A 17980-nucleotide genomic window follows, 5' to 3' on the forward strand; every position below is an offset into this window, starting at 1 on the left:
GATTTGACTCCCTCCAGGCCAGTAGTTAAAATTCAAAACAGGTATTCAAATAAATGAGGGAAATTGAGGTTTGACAGAGGCAGGATGGGGCAGAATAGAACGCAGTGGGTACAAAAGATTTGATCTGGTAAATGGATCATGGTAGTAACCAATCTTCACATGAAAAAGACTACAATAGCCTCAACTTTGAAGAAGGAGACTTTTATCTCTAATTTAGTGAACACCATTAGCATATGATTTCCTTCTTTAAATGCCTACACAATGATAAATACAAGCTATTCAAAGATATTTTGATTTGTAGATACTGGATAGGTGGCTAGTCTATTTACTACCTAGTAATACACTAGTATGGTATGGAATTCCATTTTATACCTAAAAAAAATCACAAATTCTTATACTATAGAAATTTGGAGTCTGTCCCAAATAGTTGAAGCCACAAACATTAAACCTACCAATGCCAAGATTCTGTAACATTTAAGATGAAGTTGGTTCCTAACTGAAAAATTCAGCTATCAGTTCAGGGTACAAAGAGAAAAGCCCAGTCTTCTTTAAAAATCTCTAATGGTGAGGCTTCCCTGGTGGTCCAGTGGTTAAGAATCCACTTGCCTATGCAGGGGACATGGATTCGATATGGAGCAGCTAAGCCCAAGTGCCCCAACTACTGGAGCCCATGAGCTCTAGGGCCCTTGAGCCACAGCTGCTGAGACTGTGTGCCCTAAACCTGGGCACTGCAACTATGAGCCCACGTGCTCCAACTACTGAGACTGGTGTGCGACTCAGGCTCTAGAGCACAGGCTCAGTAGTTGTGGCACATGGGCTGTGTTGCTCTGTGGCATGCAGGATCTTCCTAGATCAGGGATCAAACCTGTGTCTCCTGCATTGGCAGATTCTTCACCTCTGAGCTACTAGGGAAGCCCCATTTTCTACTTCTTGATAAACTTTTTTTCACTTTCTCCCAAGACACAAAACTCCTAACTCACTGGCTGCCTCTTCTGAGATATCTTTCTGTATTTCTCATTTTCTCCTCATGCTTTTGGGGGGAGGGGAGGGGCTGTTTTGCCTTTAATTTTAGAGCACTTGAGGGCTTAGTTCTTTGATTGTTTCTTTTTATATCTATAAATACTCCCTTGGTGATTTAATTTAGACTTGTGGTTTAAAATATTCCCTATATTTTGACAATTCAAAAATATACATCTTCAGCTCAGCTCTCTCCAAATTCCAGGCCTATCTCTAAGCCTGTATATACATTATTTCAAAATTGTATGTCCAACTGAACTTCCCATCTTTCCCCTTAAATGTCTTCTTGCAGCTTTCCCCATCTTAAGTTAACGACAACTGTCCTTCTGGTTCTCTAAACACTAAGCTTGGAATAATCTTTTTATCCTCTTTCACGCCTATATCCAATTGTTAAACAAATCCTACTGGCAACTGCTTGCAACCATTCCCACTGGTGCAGTGTGTGAGCTGCATTAATTTCTCATCCAGGAATATGGAAACAGTCTCACTGATCTCTCTACTCCACCATTGCCCCTCTATCGTCTACTATCAACACAGCAACCAGTATGATCCTTCTAAAATCTATGAAAGATACTCATTTATTTGCTCAGAACTCAGCTATCACATTCCAATGTCAAATCTTTACAAAAGCTGACAAAGTCCTGCAGGCTCTGTCCTGCCCACCTACCTCACTATCTTTATAGACTCATCTCCAACTACTTCGTCTTATCAGTGACCTCCAGCTATATTGGCTTCTTCACTTTTCCTAGAACTTGTTACACATTTCCATCTTTCATACACGTAACTCAAGTCTGTAAACTCACCTTCTCAATGAGGCCTACATAGACAATCAGTAAATACAGGGTTCGATGTCCAGGCTTCTATTCCCTACCATTGGTTTTCCTTAAATGTCTGAATTCCTTGAGCATATGTATGTGTTTATGAAGGAATTCAATTTGCACAGAGAAAAACAGTTTCTTCAACAGTAATGTATGCCTGCATTACAGCTCTTTTTTCAGTAGGAGCTACAGTTTCTTGTAAGTTGTCAGGGTATTTCAACCTGCAGGCAACTTCAGTTAAGTATGTAGTCAGGATGCAGAAATTATTGCTCCCTACACATCAAAATAAGGTTTTATTTACTCTGGGAGTGGAGTGTTAGTATTATTCAACACCACCCTCTCCACTACCACGTGAAAATTCACCTCTGGTCAACCTATCATGTCATCTCAATGCCCACAACTGGGGAGCCTGCCCAGAAATAATCCTTTTCTTTGAAGAGTTACATTAAGTCTCTGACCTTAAGAAAAAGCTGTCAATAGTCTACTTGAAGGCAAAAGGGGAAGGGTTCCCAATGCAGTTCTTCAATGAATTAACATAATTGAGCTCTGGCCCATTTCTTCCTAAAAATCTGAGACTTAAAAGCTTCTCCAACACCTTAACTATGGTTCTCGGATTTACCTCTCAATTCAACCTCTTTGCCCTATACCCCTTCTTGTATAATCATGCCTCAAAACTCCTGGATGTTATTTTATAAGCATGTTTATGGCTTCGTTTAGATTAGATCTGATAGAGAGTGCCTGAAGAACTATGGACTGAAGTTTATGACATTGTACAGGAGGTAGCGACCATCCTCAAGAAAAAAATGCATAAGGCAAAATGGTTGTCTGAGGAGACCTTACAATTAGCTGAGAAAAGAAGGGAAGCTACAGGCAATGGAGAAAATGAAAGATATAAGCATCAGAATGCAGAGTTCCAAAGAATAGCAAGGAGATAAAAAAGCCTTCCTCAGTGATCAGTGCAAAGAAATAGAGGAAAACAACAGAATGGGAAAGACTAGAGATCTCTTCAAGGAAATTAGAGATACCAAGGGAACATTTCATGCAAAGATGGGCTCGATAAAGGACAAAAATGGTATGGACCTAACAGAAGCAGAAGATATTAAGAGGAGGTGGCAAGAATACACAGAACTATACAAAAAAGATCTTCATGACCCAGACAACCACGATGGTGTGATCACTCAGCTAGAAACAGACATCCTGAAATGCAAAGTCAACCAGACCTTAGGAAGCATCACTATGAACAAAGCTAGTGCAGGTGATGGAATTCCAGTTGAATTATTTTGAATCCTAAAAGATGATGCTGTGAAAGTGCTGCTCTCAATATGCCAGCAAATTTGGAAAACTCAGCAGTGGCCACCGGACTGGAAAAGATCAGTTTTAATTACAATCCCAAAGAAGGGCAATGCCAAAGAATGTTCAAACTACTGCACAACTGCACTCATCTCACACGCTAGCAAAGTAGTGCTCAAAATTCTCCAAGCCAGGATTCAACAGTACGTGAAGCGTGAACTTCGATATTCAAAAAAAGGCAGAGGAACCAGAGATCAAATTGCCAACATCCGTTGGATCACTGAAAAAGCAAGAAAGTTCCAGAAAAACATCTACTTCTGCTTTATTGACTACACCAAAGCCTTTGACTGTGTGGATCACAATAAACTCTGGAAAGTTCTGAAAAAGATGGGAAAGCCAGACCACCTTATATGCCTCCTGAGAAATCTGTATGCAGGTCAAGAAGTAACAGAACTGGACATGGAACAACAGACTGGTTCCAAATCAGGAAAGGAGTCCTCAAGGCTGTATACTGTTACCTGCTTATTTACCTTATATACAGAGTACATCATGCGAAATGCCAGGCTCGATGAAACACAAGCTGGAATAAAGATTGCTGGGAGAAATATCAGTAACCTCAGATACGCAGAAGACACCACCCTTATGGCAGAAAGCAAAGAACTAAAAAGCCTCCGATGAAAATGAAAGATGAGTGAAAAAGTTGGCTTACAACTCAACATTCAGAAAACTAAGTTCATGGTATCTGGTCCCATCACTTCATGCAAATAGATGGGGAAACAATGCAGACTATTTTGGGGAGCTCTAAAATCACTGCAGATGGTGACTGCAGCCTTGAAATTAAAAGCCGCTTACTCTGTGGAAGAAAAGCTATAACCAACATAGACAGCATATTGAAAAGCAGAGACATTGCCAAGAAAGGTCCATCTAGTTAAAGCTATGGTTTTTCCAGTAGTCATGTATGGATGTGAGTTGGACTATAAAGCTGAGCGCAGAATTGATAATTTTGAACTGTGGTGTTGGAAGAGACTCTTGAGAGTCCCTTGGACGGCAAGGAGATTCAACCAGTCCATCCTAAAGGAAATCAGTCCTTAATATTCATTGGAAGGACTGATGCTCAAACACCAATACTTTGGCCATCTGATGCAAAGAACTGACTCATTTGAAAAGACCCTGATGCTGGGAAAGATTGAAGGCAGAAGGGGACGACACAGGATGAAATGGTTGGATGGCATCAACAACTCATTGGGCTTGAGTTTGAGCAAGCTCTGGGAGTTGGTGCTGGACACAGAAGCCTGGCATGCTGCAGTCCATGGGGTCGCAGAGTTGAATACAACTGAGCGACTGAACTATGGCTTCATTATATTTTGTCATTGGAACCAAGGCAGGAAACAACCATGAGTGACTTTATTCAGTATGTCACATGGAACTAAAGGTGCCAGCATTAACATGAACAATATAAACTTTAGAGACCTACTGCTGATACAAATTTCTGTATTCTGTTCAACAGTGGTCTCATTTTCCCCTGCTGCTGCTGCTAAGTCGCTTCAGTCGTGTCTGACTCTGTGCGACCCCATAGACGGCAGCCCACCAGGCTCCCCCATCCCTGGGATTCTCCAGGCAAGAACACTGGAGTGGGTTGCCATTTCCTTCTCCAATGCAGGAAAGTGAAAAGTCAAAGTGAAGTTGCTCAGACTGTCCAACTCTTCACGACCCCATGGACTGCAGCCCACTAGGCTCCTCCACCCATGGGATTTTCCAGGCAAGGGTACTGGAGTGGAGTGCCATTGCACCATTTCCCCTAGTGTGCTTTTTATTTAAAAAAATTAAAATAACTACTTCATGAATGTATAAATTCTTAACTGACCTTAGGCAACCTAAATTTTCATGGAACTGATCTCAGAATTGGATCTGAAATTTAGAGCACAAAACTGCCTACCAATTTAGAGCACCAAAAGAACTTCAAACCTACCACATGCACTACAGTACCCAACGCAAGACATACTCAATCCCCAAACTTGAAGAATTACACGTTAGCTCAAGAAAAATATAAAGTCATGTTATGTCACTATTTTATGCAGAAGGAAAAAAGGTGACAGATTTTGTGTTGACTTATATAGGGAGTAAAGATTAAGCTATCATATTGGTCATGCATAACTACAGGAGTTCACTGTTCTCTTTGTACATTCAACCTATACAAACTATGAAGAAAAAAATTCTAAATTATGGAGGAAACTGTTATACTGATTACTGCTCTAATTTCTAGTTGCTTACACAGCTAATTACTCACACACACATACCTATAGATTATCTAAGCATCTTTCTTTATATTTAGCTTGTATCGTAAGTGTGTATGACTCACGGTACATTTTCCCTTGCAAAAAGTATGCCAAAGAGCCAAATGGGAAGTTAAAAAAAAAAGCCGGGGGGGGGGGGGGGTCAAATAAATGTTTAAAACTAGATAAAATAATCTTTCATGTTTGTGATTTGAATTTTTTTTGGGGGGGGGGCTTATTTTTTTGCCTTTTCTGTTTAATAGGCCACAGAGAATGTTTAGACCAAAATTCAAGGCAGGCGATTTTCTTATTATCAAATGAAAGCAGTATGTATAACTTTTAGGAACTAATAAAGGTACATAAATATAATATTCATTTTCTTTGCAGATTTCAAATTAAAGACGATTACTAACAAATATAGGTTCATGCAGTCTTTTTCCCAACCAACCCTGAAGCGGAACAAACCAGTGGCAAGAATACTTGCTCCTAGCAAGCAAATATACCAAAATTAACAAAATCTTCAAACTTCTAGAATACAGTCTATGATCAGCATTAGCAGCTCAATTGCTTATATACCCTCCAGAACTGCAGAATAAACTTTTAAGAATAAAATGACAAGAGATCATATTGTAAATATTATATTTCTCTCACTCACAAAGCTGTATGAGATATTTACTAGTTTTAATATGTATCCATAGGATTAGTACTCATATGGAGTACAACATGGAACAAGTGCAGAACTAAAGAAATAAGTCCATCTGAAAACAAAAGCACACATTTCTTAGGATTTAAAAATATTGCACATAATAAGGTTGCACAGAAATTACTGGCTGTTTTTATAAACAGAATGAGGTATTAGTCAATCTCTAAAGATGAGTGCAAAGAAGAAAAACCACATACACACAAAAATACATAAATCGACACTAAGATCAAGAGGGCCAACTAAGAAAGAAATGTGAAAAGATGTGTAAAACAGCTATGACTTCAACACTACAAAATCATTAGCCAGGGATCAAACAGATAACAATCTTTTGGCAATACTTCTGAAGCTTTCAACTGTCTTTTGGTGTTAAATAAGACTATGAGCAACACAATCATTTTCTTTACTCGATTCTTCTGCATGGTTCTTATTAAACCATACTTTTTTCAAGCTCTCAGTGGAAATTAAACAAGATACTGCTTGTCATCCTTTGCTGAACAACTGAATTATACAGTTTCACATATATTTTGCAATCTAAGTCAGAGATGCCACAGAGCATGCAATTTTAAATTAGCAAAGGTTTCACTCCCCAAAAATAATTCATGTTCACACAATTTAAATCTAGAATAACTTTTAAAGTTTAACCTTTAAATATTTATCAGGCAAAGTCAATTCTTTCCTTGGTAATGATACTGGTCATGTTAATAAGCCCAAGGACAAGTAGAGAAAAAAAGACCAGGCAGAATTATAGTATCTTTTTGTAAAGAACCTTTTCTAATCAGGGAAATTAATTAGCTATTGGTCTCCTAATTAAATGTTGCTGAATTGTCAAAAACAATTTAAATATATTTAATAGCTATATTAAGTTAAGTGAAATCATGCACTTGTCAAAATAGTTCACAAAAAAATTCTTTCTGCATCAAAGATACTGAAGAGGAGTCAACTAATTGGGTTTAATGAGAACAGAAAAAGAACCAACTACTGTCCTGAACAGTCAGTGTATGTAGTAACCATATTTCCTCTTCGTTGAGTGACAGTCCTACAGTGCTTGCTGGATCCATGGAATCTATTTTCAGTCTGTACTGTATGTCGATTGTTGGTGGTGTCAAAACCACTAAAAGAAAACATTTTCTCCATATCTTCAAACATGTCATCAAACAAACCACCTCCAAAAGAAAACTCCTGGAAATGGTGCCTTTGTCTACTGGAACCATCTTGGCGTGTCTGGAAGTGATTTTCAAAATGCTTCTTGGACCGAGTATTTTGGTTTTGACCAAAAAAATCAAAATCCTTAAATAAGTCATCAAAATTGAAGTTAAACGAGTGCTCAAAAGGACTTCCACTAGCTCTTTGTCCTTTACCATTAGTAAAAGCACTATGTCCAAGTGTATCATATTCTTTCCGCCTATTAGCATCTGAGAGAGTTTCATATGCTGAAAAGAAATAAAAATACTTTAGTAGCTGAAGAGAAACAAAATTACATATATCTAAGCCTTTTAAATTTATCTATTTTAGAAAAGATTTCACAGCACAAATAAAACCAAAGCCTACAAGCATAAGAGTAAAGTTAAGAGTCACAAAAGGCAGGGACTTTTTGTCTTATCCACTGTATGCTATCAGCAGTTAGCACAATACCTGCCTCTAGTATCTATACAATAAATGTTAAATAAATGCTACCATTACTAAAAATAATTATATGGGCAACAATTTCAGAGTTATTCTTCATACTATTTGTGTAAAGTCACTACTTGCATTAAAGAATTTAATGAGCAAATTAAGAGGAATTCAGATTTTTCACCTCCTTACTAGCTGAAGTAAATGTTTAACTCCAACTCCCAGTTACCACCAGCCAACAATTAACTACTGAATGCTCAGGAGATGCAATCTGTTTCAGAATTAGTATTAAATCAAAACTTGTTTAACACTTTTCCTTTAAAGACAAATGTGGCTTTGAGATGTAGACCAAGTGAGGAAGAAAAAAAAAATGGCACTTAAAATCTATTTAATTTTTTTATGCTCAAGTTTTATATTTAATCTCCGTATTTCATAAAAACTTTAAATTTGAAGTATCTAAAGTTCCCTGTTCTATGTTAAGAAACAATAAGCAATTTTATAAATAATAAAAGAATGAAATAATACATTTTCAACATTTTTAGATCTGAATGCCCAAAAAAGTATATACTTCCATACATCCAGGATCAAAATGTTATAAGAAAACACCCTTGAGACTCTCACTACATTTACGTATACATCCCACTTTACCTCTCATCTCCAACAAAACCTTCAAATATATACAAACTTCTTACCTATCATTTTTCCTTTACTACTTAATACCTTTGAGACCTTGGAGATAGTCATTTACATACCTTCTGCAATCTCTCTGAATTTTGCTTCAGCATCAGGGCTCTTATTTTTATCAGGATGGTATTTCATGGCCAACTTGTGAAAGGCCTTCTTGACTTGGCGCTCTGAGGCCGACTTTGGCACACCTAAGATATCATAGTAACTTTTGGAAGCCAAAATTAATTCTGTTATCATTAAAATGCAGATTGCAAAAATGAAAACTGATTGGGGAGTAGCCATTTCAATATCCTAAAAAAGAAAAGAAAAAAAAATATGGAACTAATCTTTAGATTTTTCTTTTAAAAGGAACTGAGTGAGCTTTTAGGATTTAAAGTACACTAATGCAGTACCAAAATGTTAAGCCTATATAGTGTATCTTGTACTTGTTTCCATGTTATTTAATTTGTACAGGCTTTATACTCCCTTAATTGGTAGTAATCTTCTTGAAAGCAAATATAATTCAACCAAATTGAGAAAACTCTTTCATGGCTTTGCCTTTCCACTAACACTCTGGCCATAAACAGATACAAAAATATTCAATAACGGATATTTGATCAGTTACTATCAAAGCCTCATTACATGCAAGCCTTGTAAAAAGGGTGGAAAATCAAAATACTTTCTGAAAGAATCCTAATATTCAAGAATGTATACTCTGCTGCTGCTGCTAAGTCTCTTCAGTCGTGTCCGACTCTGTGCGACCCCATAGATGGCAGCTCACCAGGCTCCCCTGTCCCTGGTATTCTCCAGGCAAGAATACTGGAGTGGGTTGCCATTTCCTTCTCCAATGCATGAAAGTGAAGTCGCTCAGTCGTGTCCGACTCTTCCCGACCCAATGGACTGCAGCCTACCAGGCTCCTCCGCCCATGGGATTTTCCAGGCAAGAGTACTGGAGTTGGTTGCCATTGCCTTCTCCGATGTATATTCTCAAGGGGGTTAAAGAAATTGAACGGGAAAAAAGCTCATTACCAAGGTAAATAGCTCCGTATGTCTAAATTAGTAGTAATCTTCCCTCCCTAAGAAACAGGCTTCCCAGATGGCTCAGTGGTAAAGAATCAGCCTGCGAAGCAGAAGACGCAGGTTCAATTCCTGGGTCGGGAAGAACCCGGAGAAGAAAATGGCAACCCACACCACAATTCTTGCCTGGAAAATCCTATGGGCAGAGAGAAGTGTGGTAGGCGACAGTCCACGGAGTTGCAAAAGAGTCCGACACAACTTAGTGACTCAACGGCAACAAAGAAATTTTCAGTTTTCATTTCGGTAAAAGGAGCCAAGGATTGCACTTAGAGAATCTCAATATCACAATAATATTGAAAACTCACCACAACAGAACGTAATCTCTTAAAAAAAAAAAAAACTGTAAGAGCTCAAACATTTAATAGAAAAGCATGGATATATGTTTTGTTAAAAACTAGTAATTAACAAAATTTAGGATTTCTGCTAAGGTTGCCAAAAAAAAATGAACTTTCATTGTTTGTACTACAGATAAGGTAAACTTACTTTCAAACTTCTCAGGAGTCATTAAACTATTTCTCTAACCTCAAAGAAGTTTCCACCTAGACTACAACTTGGAATTCTCGAGACTACAGATTAAATGGTTCGCGATTCAAAAAGAAGTGATCCTGTTTTTTGAATATAACACGTCTGACGAAAGACACTCTGGTTTGTGGAAACTGCCTGCCTTCCTCTCCTGTGGCCCGTTTGGAGCGTAATTAGCAGACAGATCACTTCTTTCCAGAGAGTTAGTCACAGTCACGGGTACCAAGGATCAAGTACAGACTCCTGGTTAAACGAACACAAACCGAGCATGTACTGCGGCCGTTGCCAAAGGGCGGGTCTAACACTGGCAGAGAGGTACCTTCCTGGTTTAATAAACTTCATTTCAGTTTCAAGGTGAATATCCCGTACTTTCCTAGAAGACTGACTGACTTATACTGACTCCTCATTCCTAAGAGGGACCAGGCAGACAGTCCCGGGGGTCTCTCTCCCCAGAGCCGGTGACTGCTTGGGCTAGACCGTCAGCCCTCACCCATACTCGCCCTAGCAGACCAGATGCAGCCATTGGGTTGAAGGGCTCGGAGTCCCACCCGGGGTCTGAGAGGAGCTGCCCGACGCCCGAGAAAGCCAGCAGCACAACCCCACGACAAACCGCACTACGCTGTGTTTCTGCCATCACCTTCCCCCTATTATTTTCCTCAAGAACACCGGGCAGCCCGAAGCCCTAGCGGCGGTCGAAGCGGACACCGAGGCCTAACCCCCCTCCCCGAGACCTCGGCCTCGTCTCTCGTCCGCAACCTCCAGCTGCTGCTGCTCCTGACCGGCGACACTAACCAGCGACTCCACACGGCCGCTCGGCTCGGCCTTCACTCCGGCCTCAGCAGCTTCCGTGAGCCGATACGGGCCCACTGCCTCCTGTCCGCCGACCTCACACGCCTCTCACAACCACCTTCTCGCACAGCCCGCTCCCCACTGGCTGGCCGGTAGCTGCGGGCGCCTAAACCTCAGGAGAAGACCTACACGAAACGCTTTTCTATTGGCTCCCGCCTCCCCACCTGACCCTGGCGCCCTACGCGCACGTGGAAAACTGTTGTTGCTGATCAGCCCATGCGTCACTTCCGGCTCCAACCCCCAAAAGGGCCGAACCGAAGCCGGCGGAAACGGAAGTGAGTTCAGGGTTGCCGAGTCTTTCCACTCTACCTCGCCAGGCGCAGGCGCGATACCTCGGGCAGCAAGGACCTGCAGCTCCGCCTCGGTGAGGAAGTCCATCCTGTGCCCCTTGGCGGCTCGGGTCTCGTGTGGCTGCGCTGCAGCGATGCCCCGCTATTGCGCGGCGATTTGCTGTAAGAACCGCCGGGGACGAAATAATAAAGAGCGGAAGCTTAGTTTTTACCCGTAAGTTGCCCCTAACGCGGAAGCTTCAGCTTGCCTTTGGGTCGCTGTAGTGTGGCGTTTGGGGTTAGGGTTTGGCGTCTCTCCTGTCTGCTCTGTAAATTTGTCCTCGGTTCTCCGGGAGTGTTTGATTTCTGCGCAGGAGGAAGGCGCGAAGGCGCGAGTTGAGTCTATCTGGAAATGTTCTGACATATCTAGGGAGGACGCTGGGCGTGTGGCGAGCCTTAGGGGTCTGTTGAGGGTATTAACAGGGCATTTTAAGCGGTAAAGTTTGAGCGATACTTCTGGTTTTCAGAGCGTTTCCCAACCTCCCCTGACCTCATTTCATTGAACAACGCTAGTGGACGTGAGTTTGAGTGAAGTCCGAGAGTTGGTGATGGACAGGGAGGCCTGGCCTGCTGCAATTCATGGGGTCGCAAAGAGTCGGACAGGACTGAGCGACTGAACTGAACGGAATCACTTCAGGTGCATCAAACGTGCCGAATGGGAAGGTGCCCTCCAAGTTTATCTTACACCTCCTGTGAGTTAGGTCGCGTAGATGTTATTCCATTTTCTCCTGAGAAAACTGAGGCTTTTCAGAAAAGATCAGGTAACTTATCTTGAAAGTTTTGTGGCGGAGGCGGAATTATAATGTCACCTGCTCAGGGCTCTAGATAATTCTTCATTCGTACAGGGAGCAGGTAAGTAAGGGCTAACAGATTTTCCCCCCTCTCCCAACGTAGAGTGTTCCTAGGAAGGCTTTTCTAAGCGAGGAAGCAATTGGTTTTATTTCGTAAAAGCGAAAAATTTGTTTGGGCCCTAATACCTGTTAGACCTAACTTTTCCTAAAAGTGAAGTGGCAGAAAGCGAACTCTGGAAAAGTAGGGAATATTCCACTTTATTCCAAATTACTGTATGTATTCCAAATAACTATAGCCACGAAATATTTTTTTGTGGAACCCCAAAAGTACTCATTTTTATTTGGAACAATAGAGAAGAAGTATGTGCCATATTTCCAGAATTATCTTCCTTGAAGCCCTTCCACAGGTTGCAGAGATGTTTTAGGGGGATAAATATACTCTGGTATATGAATATCACTGGCTCTGAGGAGGTTTGTAGCAAAGAATCATGTTGAACTTAACACCATATTTCCCATATTTATTTGGCCTTAGATTTGGGGGGCTCATAACCTCAGACTAGGACTTCTTTAGTCTTGTGAACTGCATAGTTATTATTTTTAAGGAGAGAAAAATAATAATGCCAGAGAAAGTCAATTATAGATTTTTATTCCTCAAAATGTGAATTTACTGGAAATGGAACTTTTTATTGACTTTTTAAAATTTTATGTGTTCAGTCCCCTAATAGCATCCAACTTGAAGAATTTTCTTACACTGTCGCGTTCTGCAAAATAAATTTATATTAATTAGGAAATTCAATGAATATAGTGCTCAGTTTATAGCAGTGATTATTCTAAGTCCTCTGAAAGTAAAATTCTTTTTGCCACTAAATGCCTTTTCTCATTATGCTTATCATCTTTATAGTATAAGTTACTGATATATGTAAGGTTAAAAACTTTTCAAACTGTGTATGAATATTGTATCAATGGTAAAAAACTTCCAAAAGCAGATAATATGATTTTTTTTCCTATGGAATGATATCAGCATTAAAAATTATTTCCTACAAAGCACCCAGACTCTTTTCATCTAGCATCTTACTAAGTTATCAGTATTTATTTTTTATAAAATCTTACTACTGCAAAGCATAAATGGTTGTAATTGGGAGAAATGTTTAACAGCTGCTTCTTGTATGAGAACCTTTTGTTACTCCTTTTTAAAAATAGGAAATTATTATATAGTATGTGTCTTGGCCTGTGTTCCTATAAAATTTTCAAAAAAAATACAAATCACTGTTGTTTAATGCAAACCTGTTTACACTGGTAGAATAAAGTTTTCTGTCAAATTCTGCAGCAAGTCCAAATTTTACCCTAAAACATGTAGTGTGTTAGAGCCAACTCTGAATATCCAGGCTATTTGGTACAAGAACAACATATATAAAGAGCTCTCTTGCCTTTCTCTGTCTTTTCTATTTGTTTCCTATTATAAAATATGAGTCTGCCCTCTTAACATGTTTAGTTCACTTTCAGAACTTGAATACTTGAATTTTAGAGTTCCCAAACCACTGGCTAAAGAAGACTAGAAATGTTGGGCTAGATTACAGATGGTTGGAATTGAGGCTGATTTCAGTAAAGAAAATGGAATATTAGTAGTTTTATAAGATACAGTATTCATTTTATGTTAGCTAAACCATTTTTTGAATTAACATCTCCTTATTTTAAAAATATTAATATAAAAGCCTTAGGTTTAATTCTTCTTATAGACAGGAAACGGTTATATTACTTTGAAGTATATTTGAGTAGGACTTTTTAGTTAACAAAACTCTTCCCTAGTTCTACAGACTATACAGCAGAATGAAAAAGAAACATAATCCGTAGAAAATACGAATAGACTTTATCCTTTGTAGTAACATGTTTTACTTGAAGGGATCCTGGGTTATGTTTTACAAACCAGTCTTGTCGAACAAAAGCTTTGGCTACACATCTCATATCTTAGCTTTCTTTGCTGCAGAGATGATATGACAGTAGTTGTCATGAAGATGCTGTTGTATGGTAGGAATGGTTGTCTTGTCTTTGTGGCCCTTAGGTTACCCCTATATACAGGCCTGGAGTCTGGCATTATTGTTAAAATATAGCAAAATTTTCCTTTTTTTAATTTCAGGTTTCCTCTCCATGACAAAGAAAGACTTGAAAAATGGTTAAAGAATATGAAACGAGATTCATGGGTTCCAAGTAAATACCAGTTCCTGTGTAGTGACCATTTTACTCCTGACTCTCTTGACATCAGATGGGGTATTCGCTATTTGAAACAAACTGCAATTCCAACAATATTTTCTTTGCCTGAAGACAATCAGGTATTGGAGGCAGGGAGTAGGGGAGAAGGGGCTAATACTGAGTATGGTGGCAGATTGCAGGGTGGCAGGTAGTCAGGAAGAGGGGAGGAGAGTGAAAAATAACTGTTGGGAAAACACATACTTGAGAAAGGAAAACTAATGTGTACTTTTACTGAAAGTGATAATTTTTTAATAAACCATTCTGAAGCATAGCTTAAGAGGAGCCAAAGATAACACATACATAAAATATCAGGTTGAGTTTTTAATGTAAATTAATGATCTAAGATTTTTTTACTAGTCTTGTGAATGATCTGAGATTTTTCTTCATATATTGATTATGCATAATTTTTTTTAAAAAATGCTTTCAAGTATATTTTGAGCTGTTACTGAAAACATTTTTTAGCTGAATAAATTTGTTTGGCCAGTATACTACTAAAAGTTGTACTGAAATAGTCAGCACTATCTAATAAGAGGATAAAGCCTAGTAAGGACATCTTTTTTAGAATTTGAAAATGTTATTTTATAGGAGAAAGATCCTTCCAAAAAAAAATCTCAGAAGAAAAAATTGAAAAGTGAGAAAGAAGTATGCCTAAAAGCCAAGTCAGAAGAATCTTTTGCATCAAATGAGCCAAAGAAGCATACAGTTAATACAGATCTCCTCCCTGAACATGCAGAATTACTTGAATCATCTGCCTTGGTAAAGCCACCAGATCCAAAAGCAGAAAGTGGGCAAAGTAACATATTAACTCTTAGTCTAGTTAAACAAGATACCAGAAAACCAGAATCTGCCTTGGAAACATCAGTTAACCAAGACATGAGTATAGGTGGTTTTCACACATCATTTGAGAATCTAAGTTCTACAACTATTACTTTGACAACTTCAAATTTAGAGGGTATTCAGCAGCCTTTAGAAACCCAAGAAGTGATTGAAATAACTACTAATCATCTTGCTAACCCAAACTTTACAAATAATTCTGTGGAAATTAAGTCAGCACAGGAAAATCCATTCATATTCAGCACAGTTACTCAAACAGTTGAAGAATTAAACACAGATAAAGAATCCATTATTGCCATTTTTGTACCTACAGAAAATTCCAAACCTGCAATTAATTCTTTTATACCTGCCCCCAAAGAAACAGTGGAAATGGAAGAAGATCTAGACATTGAAGACTCATACAAGGATGTAGCCTATGAGACAGAAGTTTTACAGATTGAGCATTCTTACTGCAGACAAGATGTAAATAAGGAACATCTTTGGCAGAAAGTGTCTAAACTACATTCAAAGATAACTCTTCTTGAGTTACAGGAACAACAAACTCTAGGGAGATTGAAGTCTTTGGAAGCTCTTATAAGGCAGCTAAAACAGGAAAACTGGCCATCTGAAGAAAATGTCAAGATTATAGAAAACCATTTCACAACGTATGAAGTTACTATGATATAGATTAAGAGGTTTCCAAGTGTGTGACTTTCATGTAAGATTTCTGTTAGCCAAACCAAATTCTGTGTAAAGTGAACTTTTGCCAGTGTAAAGTTCTTAACCTTAATGAAGCTAAGCAAGTGCTCTAATGTTATGAACTGCATCCTATTATTATTATGCTCATTTTTTGAAGACAACTCAAGAGTTGTTGGGTATGACATTTCATTGCTTGTTAATTTTCCAAATTTAAAGTAAAAACATAGTGAATAAGTAATATAATTCAGTCGTAAAATGAGAGAACACAGATATGGTAAACAAGAGCCCAGAATAGAAGTCAGGTTCCAGAATCAGTCCTGATTGTACCACTGAGGTGTGTCTTGGACAAGTTACTTATTAAGACTGAGTCCCAGTCTCTTAATTTGTAGAAGGAGAGCACTTAACTAGATCTTACAGAGTCTGTTTCTTTATAGTTTCTTCCCTTTCTAGAAGATACTTTTAATAGAAAAAGTTTTCTGTATGATAATCTTACACAAAAGTAGATGCTGGCTAGAATTTTCTACTATTACCTGTTAAATTCTTCCCAATATGTATTAAATTCTGTGTTGCTTGACCTTTGGGCTGTAATTTTTTGTATTATACAGCTTCCCTGATGGCTCAAGCAGTAAAGAATCCACCTGCAATGCAGGAGAGCCAGGTTTGATCCCTGGGTCGTGAAGATCCCCTGGAGAAGGGAATGGCAACCCACTCCAGTATTCTTGCCTAGAGAATCCCATGAACAGAGAGGAGCCTGGAGGTCTGCAGTTCATGGGGTCACAAAGAGTTGGACATGACTGAGCGACTAATAGTTTTTGTATTTTACCGGAAAATACTCCTGTTAGGTTTTATTCCAGTTGAACTAAAATAAGGAATCAACCATTGGCCTAATTTTTAGCAGAGGTACTTTAAATTGAAAGAAAATCTTCTATGTAGCTGACCATCATAATACATAATTATTTAAACTTGACACCCTGCAATAAAGTTATTTTTATAAACCAAAAATTTCAATGAGGTTAATTTTTAAAATATTTTTTAGGAATTAACAGTTTGAATCTGTTTAAAATGTATAACCTTTAAATGTGTGTATGTGTCATTTTAAAATTCCAGAATAATAGATTAATTCTTATACCTTCCCACTTAACATGTATTTTATTAAAAGAAATTATAGATAGGTGGTGATGACCATGGCTTTCCAGGTGGTGCAATGATGAAGAATCTGCCTGCCAGTTCAGGAGATGCAGGTTGATCCCTGGGTTGGAAAGATCCCCTGAAGCAGGAAATGACAACCCACTCCAGTATTCTTGCCTAAAAAATTCCTTGGACAGAGTAGCCTGATAGGCTACAGCCCATGGGGTTGCAAACAGCTGGACGCGACTGAGCACACGCACATGGTAATGACCTTAGGGAGACAACTAAGAAAGAGAGGAAGGGTGGTTTTTTTGATTTCTGTAAGGTAATAAATGTGTTTTGGTGCTGAAAAATAGGACGTGCTCAATAAATAATTGACTACACAGCAGATAGTATTTTAATTGTTTTTCTAAGTCGATGATTATTTGAGGTTATATTTCACTTAGTTTTTTAGGCTAATAAAATTAATTAGTATTATATGAATGTGTGTCAGCTAATTATAAAAAAGTTGATCAGAGGTGTCCTTATAACCATGGGGGGAAAAAAGGTAACATTTTTGCATAAATTATGTACATATAATTAATAAAGTTGATATATTAAGTTCTGTTTTGATAATATTTAAAATACATACTCAATGTAAATAGCCCTTTTAAGTCATTATAAAGTGTTGTACATTATAGTTATTTTCTATTTATAGTTTACTCAGGAATAATTTAGGAGAAGGCAGTGGCACCCCACTCCGGAGGAGCCTGGTAGGCTGCATGCAGTCCATGGGGTCGCTAAGAGTTGGACACGACTGAGCAGCTTCACGTTCACTTTTCTCTTTCATGCATTGGAGAAGGAAATGGTAACCCACTGCAGTGTTCTTGCCTGGAGAATCCCAGGGACGGTGGAGCCTGATGGGCTGCCGTCTGTGGGGTCGCACAGAGTCGGACACGACTGAAGCGACTTAGCAGCAGCAGCAGGAATAATTTAGGAGAAGGCAGTGGCACCCCATTCCAGTACTCTTGCCTGGAAAATCCCATGGACAGAGGAGCCTAGTGGGCTGCAGTCCATGGGGTCGCTAAGAGTCTGACACGACTGAGCGACTTCACTTTCCCTTTTCACTTTCATGCATTGGAGAAGGAAATGGCAACCCATTCCACTG

At 38.9% G+C, this 17980-nt stretch overlaps 2 protein-coding genes across 3 annotated transcripts; one reads left to right on the top strand and one right to left on the bottom strand.

Annotated features, from left to right (window-relative positions):
* Positions 1-5690: 5690 nt before the first annotated feature.
* DNAJB9 (DnaJ heat shock protein family (Hsp40) member B9) lies at positions 5691-10912 on the bottom strand. The gene is made up of 3 exons (XM_068972759.1): positions 10770-10912; positions 8465-8690; positions 5691-7531 (listed from the first exon to the last, which is right to left on the bottom strand). The coding sequence occupies exons 2-3, from the start codon at positions 8679-8681 to the stop codon at positions 7077-7079; spliced, it is 672 nt and encodes a 223-aa protein (XP_068828860.1). The 5' UTR covers positions 8682-8690; positions 10770-10912; the 3' UTR covers positions 5691-7076.
* A 338-nt stretch (positions 10913-11250) lies between these two features.
* Positions 11251-17775, top strand: THAP5 (THAP domain containing 5). Of its 2 annotated transcripts, none has more exons than XM_068972941.1 (3): positions 11251-11330; positions 14081-14273; positions 14779-17775. In XM_068972941.1, the coding sequence occupies exons 1-3, from the start codon at positions 11251-11253 to the stop codon at positions 15691-15693; spliced, it is 1188 nt and encodes a 395-aa protein (XP_068829042.1). In that variant the 3' UTR covers positions 15694-17775. The 2 variants fall into 2 exon arrangements, with proteins under 2 accessions (XP_068829042.1, XP_068829043.1); XM_068972942.1 differs by lacking the exon at positions 11251-11330 and adding an exon at positions 11736-11792.
* The last annotated feature ends 205 nt before the right edge of the window (positions 17776-17980 follow it).

This window comes from Capricornis sumatraensis, chromosome 5, assembly GCF_032405125.1.
Source record: "Capricornis sumatraensis isolate serow.1 chromosome 5, serow.2, whole genome shotgun sequence".
Classification (NCBI taxonomy): domain Eukaryota; kingdom Metazoa; phylum Chordata; class Mammalia; order Artiodactyla; family Bovidae; genus Capricornis; species Capricornis sumatraensis.

Bases quoted from the DNA above. Each gene is read 5' to 3' on its own strand.
- DNAJB9 (XM_068972759.1), bottom strand. From the start codon at position 8,681: ATGGCTACTCCCCAATCAGTTTTCATTTTTGCAATCTGCATTTTAATG. The intron at 7,532-8,464 runs GTATGTAAATGA...ATTTCTTTTCAG, and splicing joins ATTCAGAGAGATTGCAGAAG to CATATGAAACTCTCTCAGAT.
- THAP5 (XM_068972941.1), top strand. From the start codon at position 11,251: ATGCCCCGCTATTGCGCGGCGATTTGCTGTAAGAACCGCCGGGGACGA. The intron at 11,331-14,080 runs GTAAGTTGCCCC...TTTTAATTTCAG, and splicing joins CGGAAGCTTAGTTTTTACCC to GTTTCCTCTCCATGACAAAG. The intron at 14,274-14,778 runs GTATTGGAGGCA...GTTATTTTATAG, and splicing joins CTTTGCCTGAAGACAATCAG to GAGAAAGATCCTTCCAAAAA.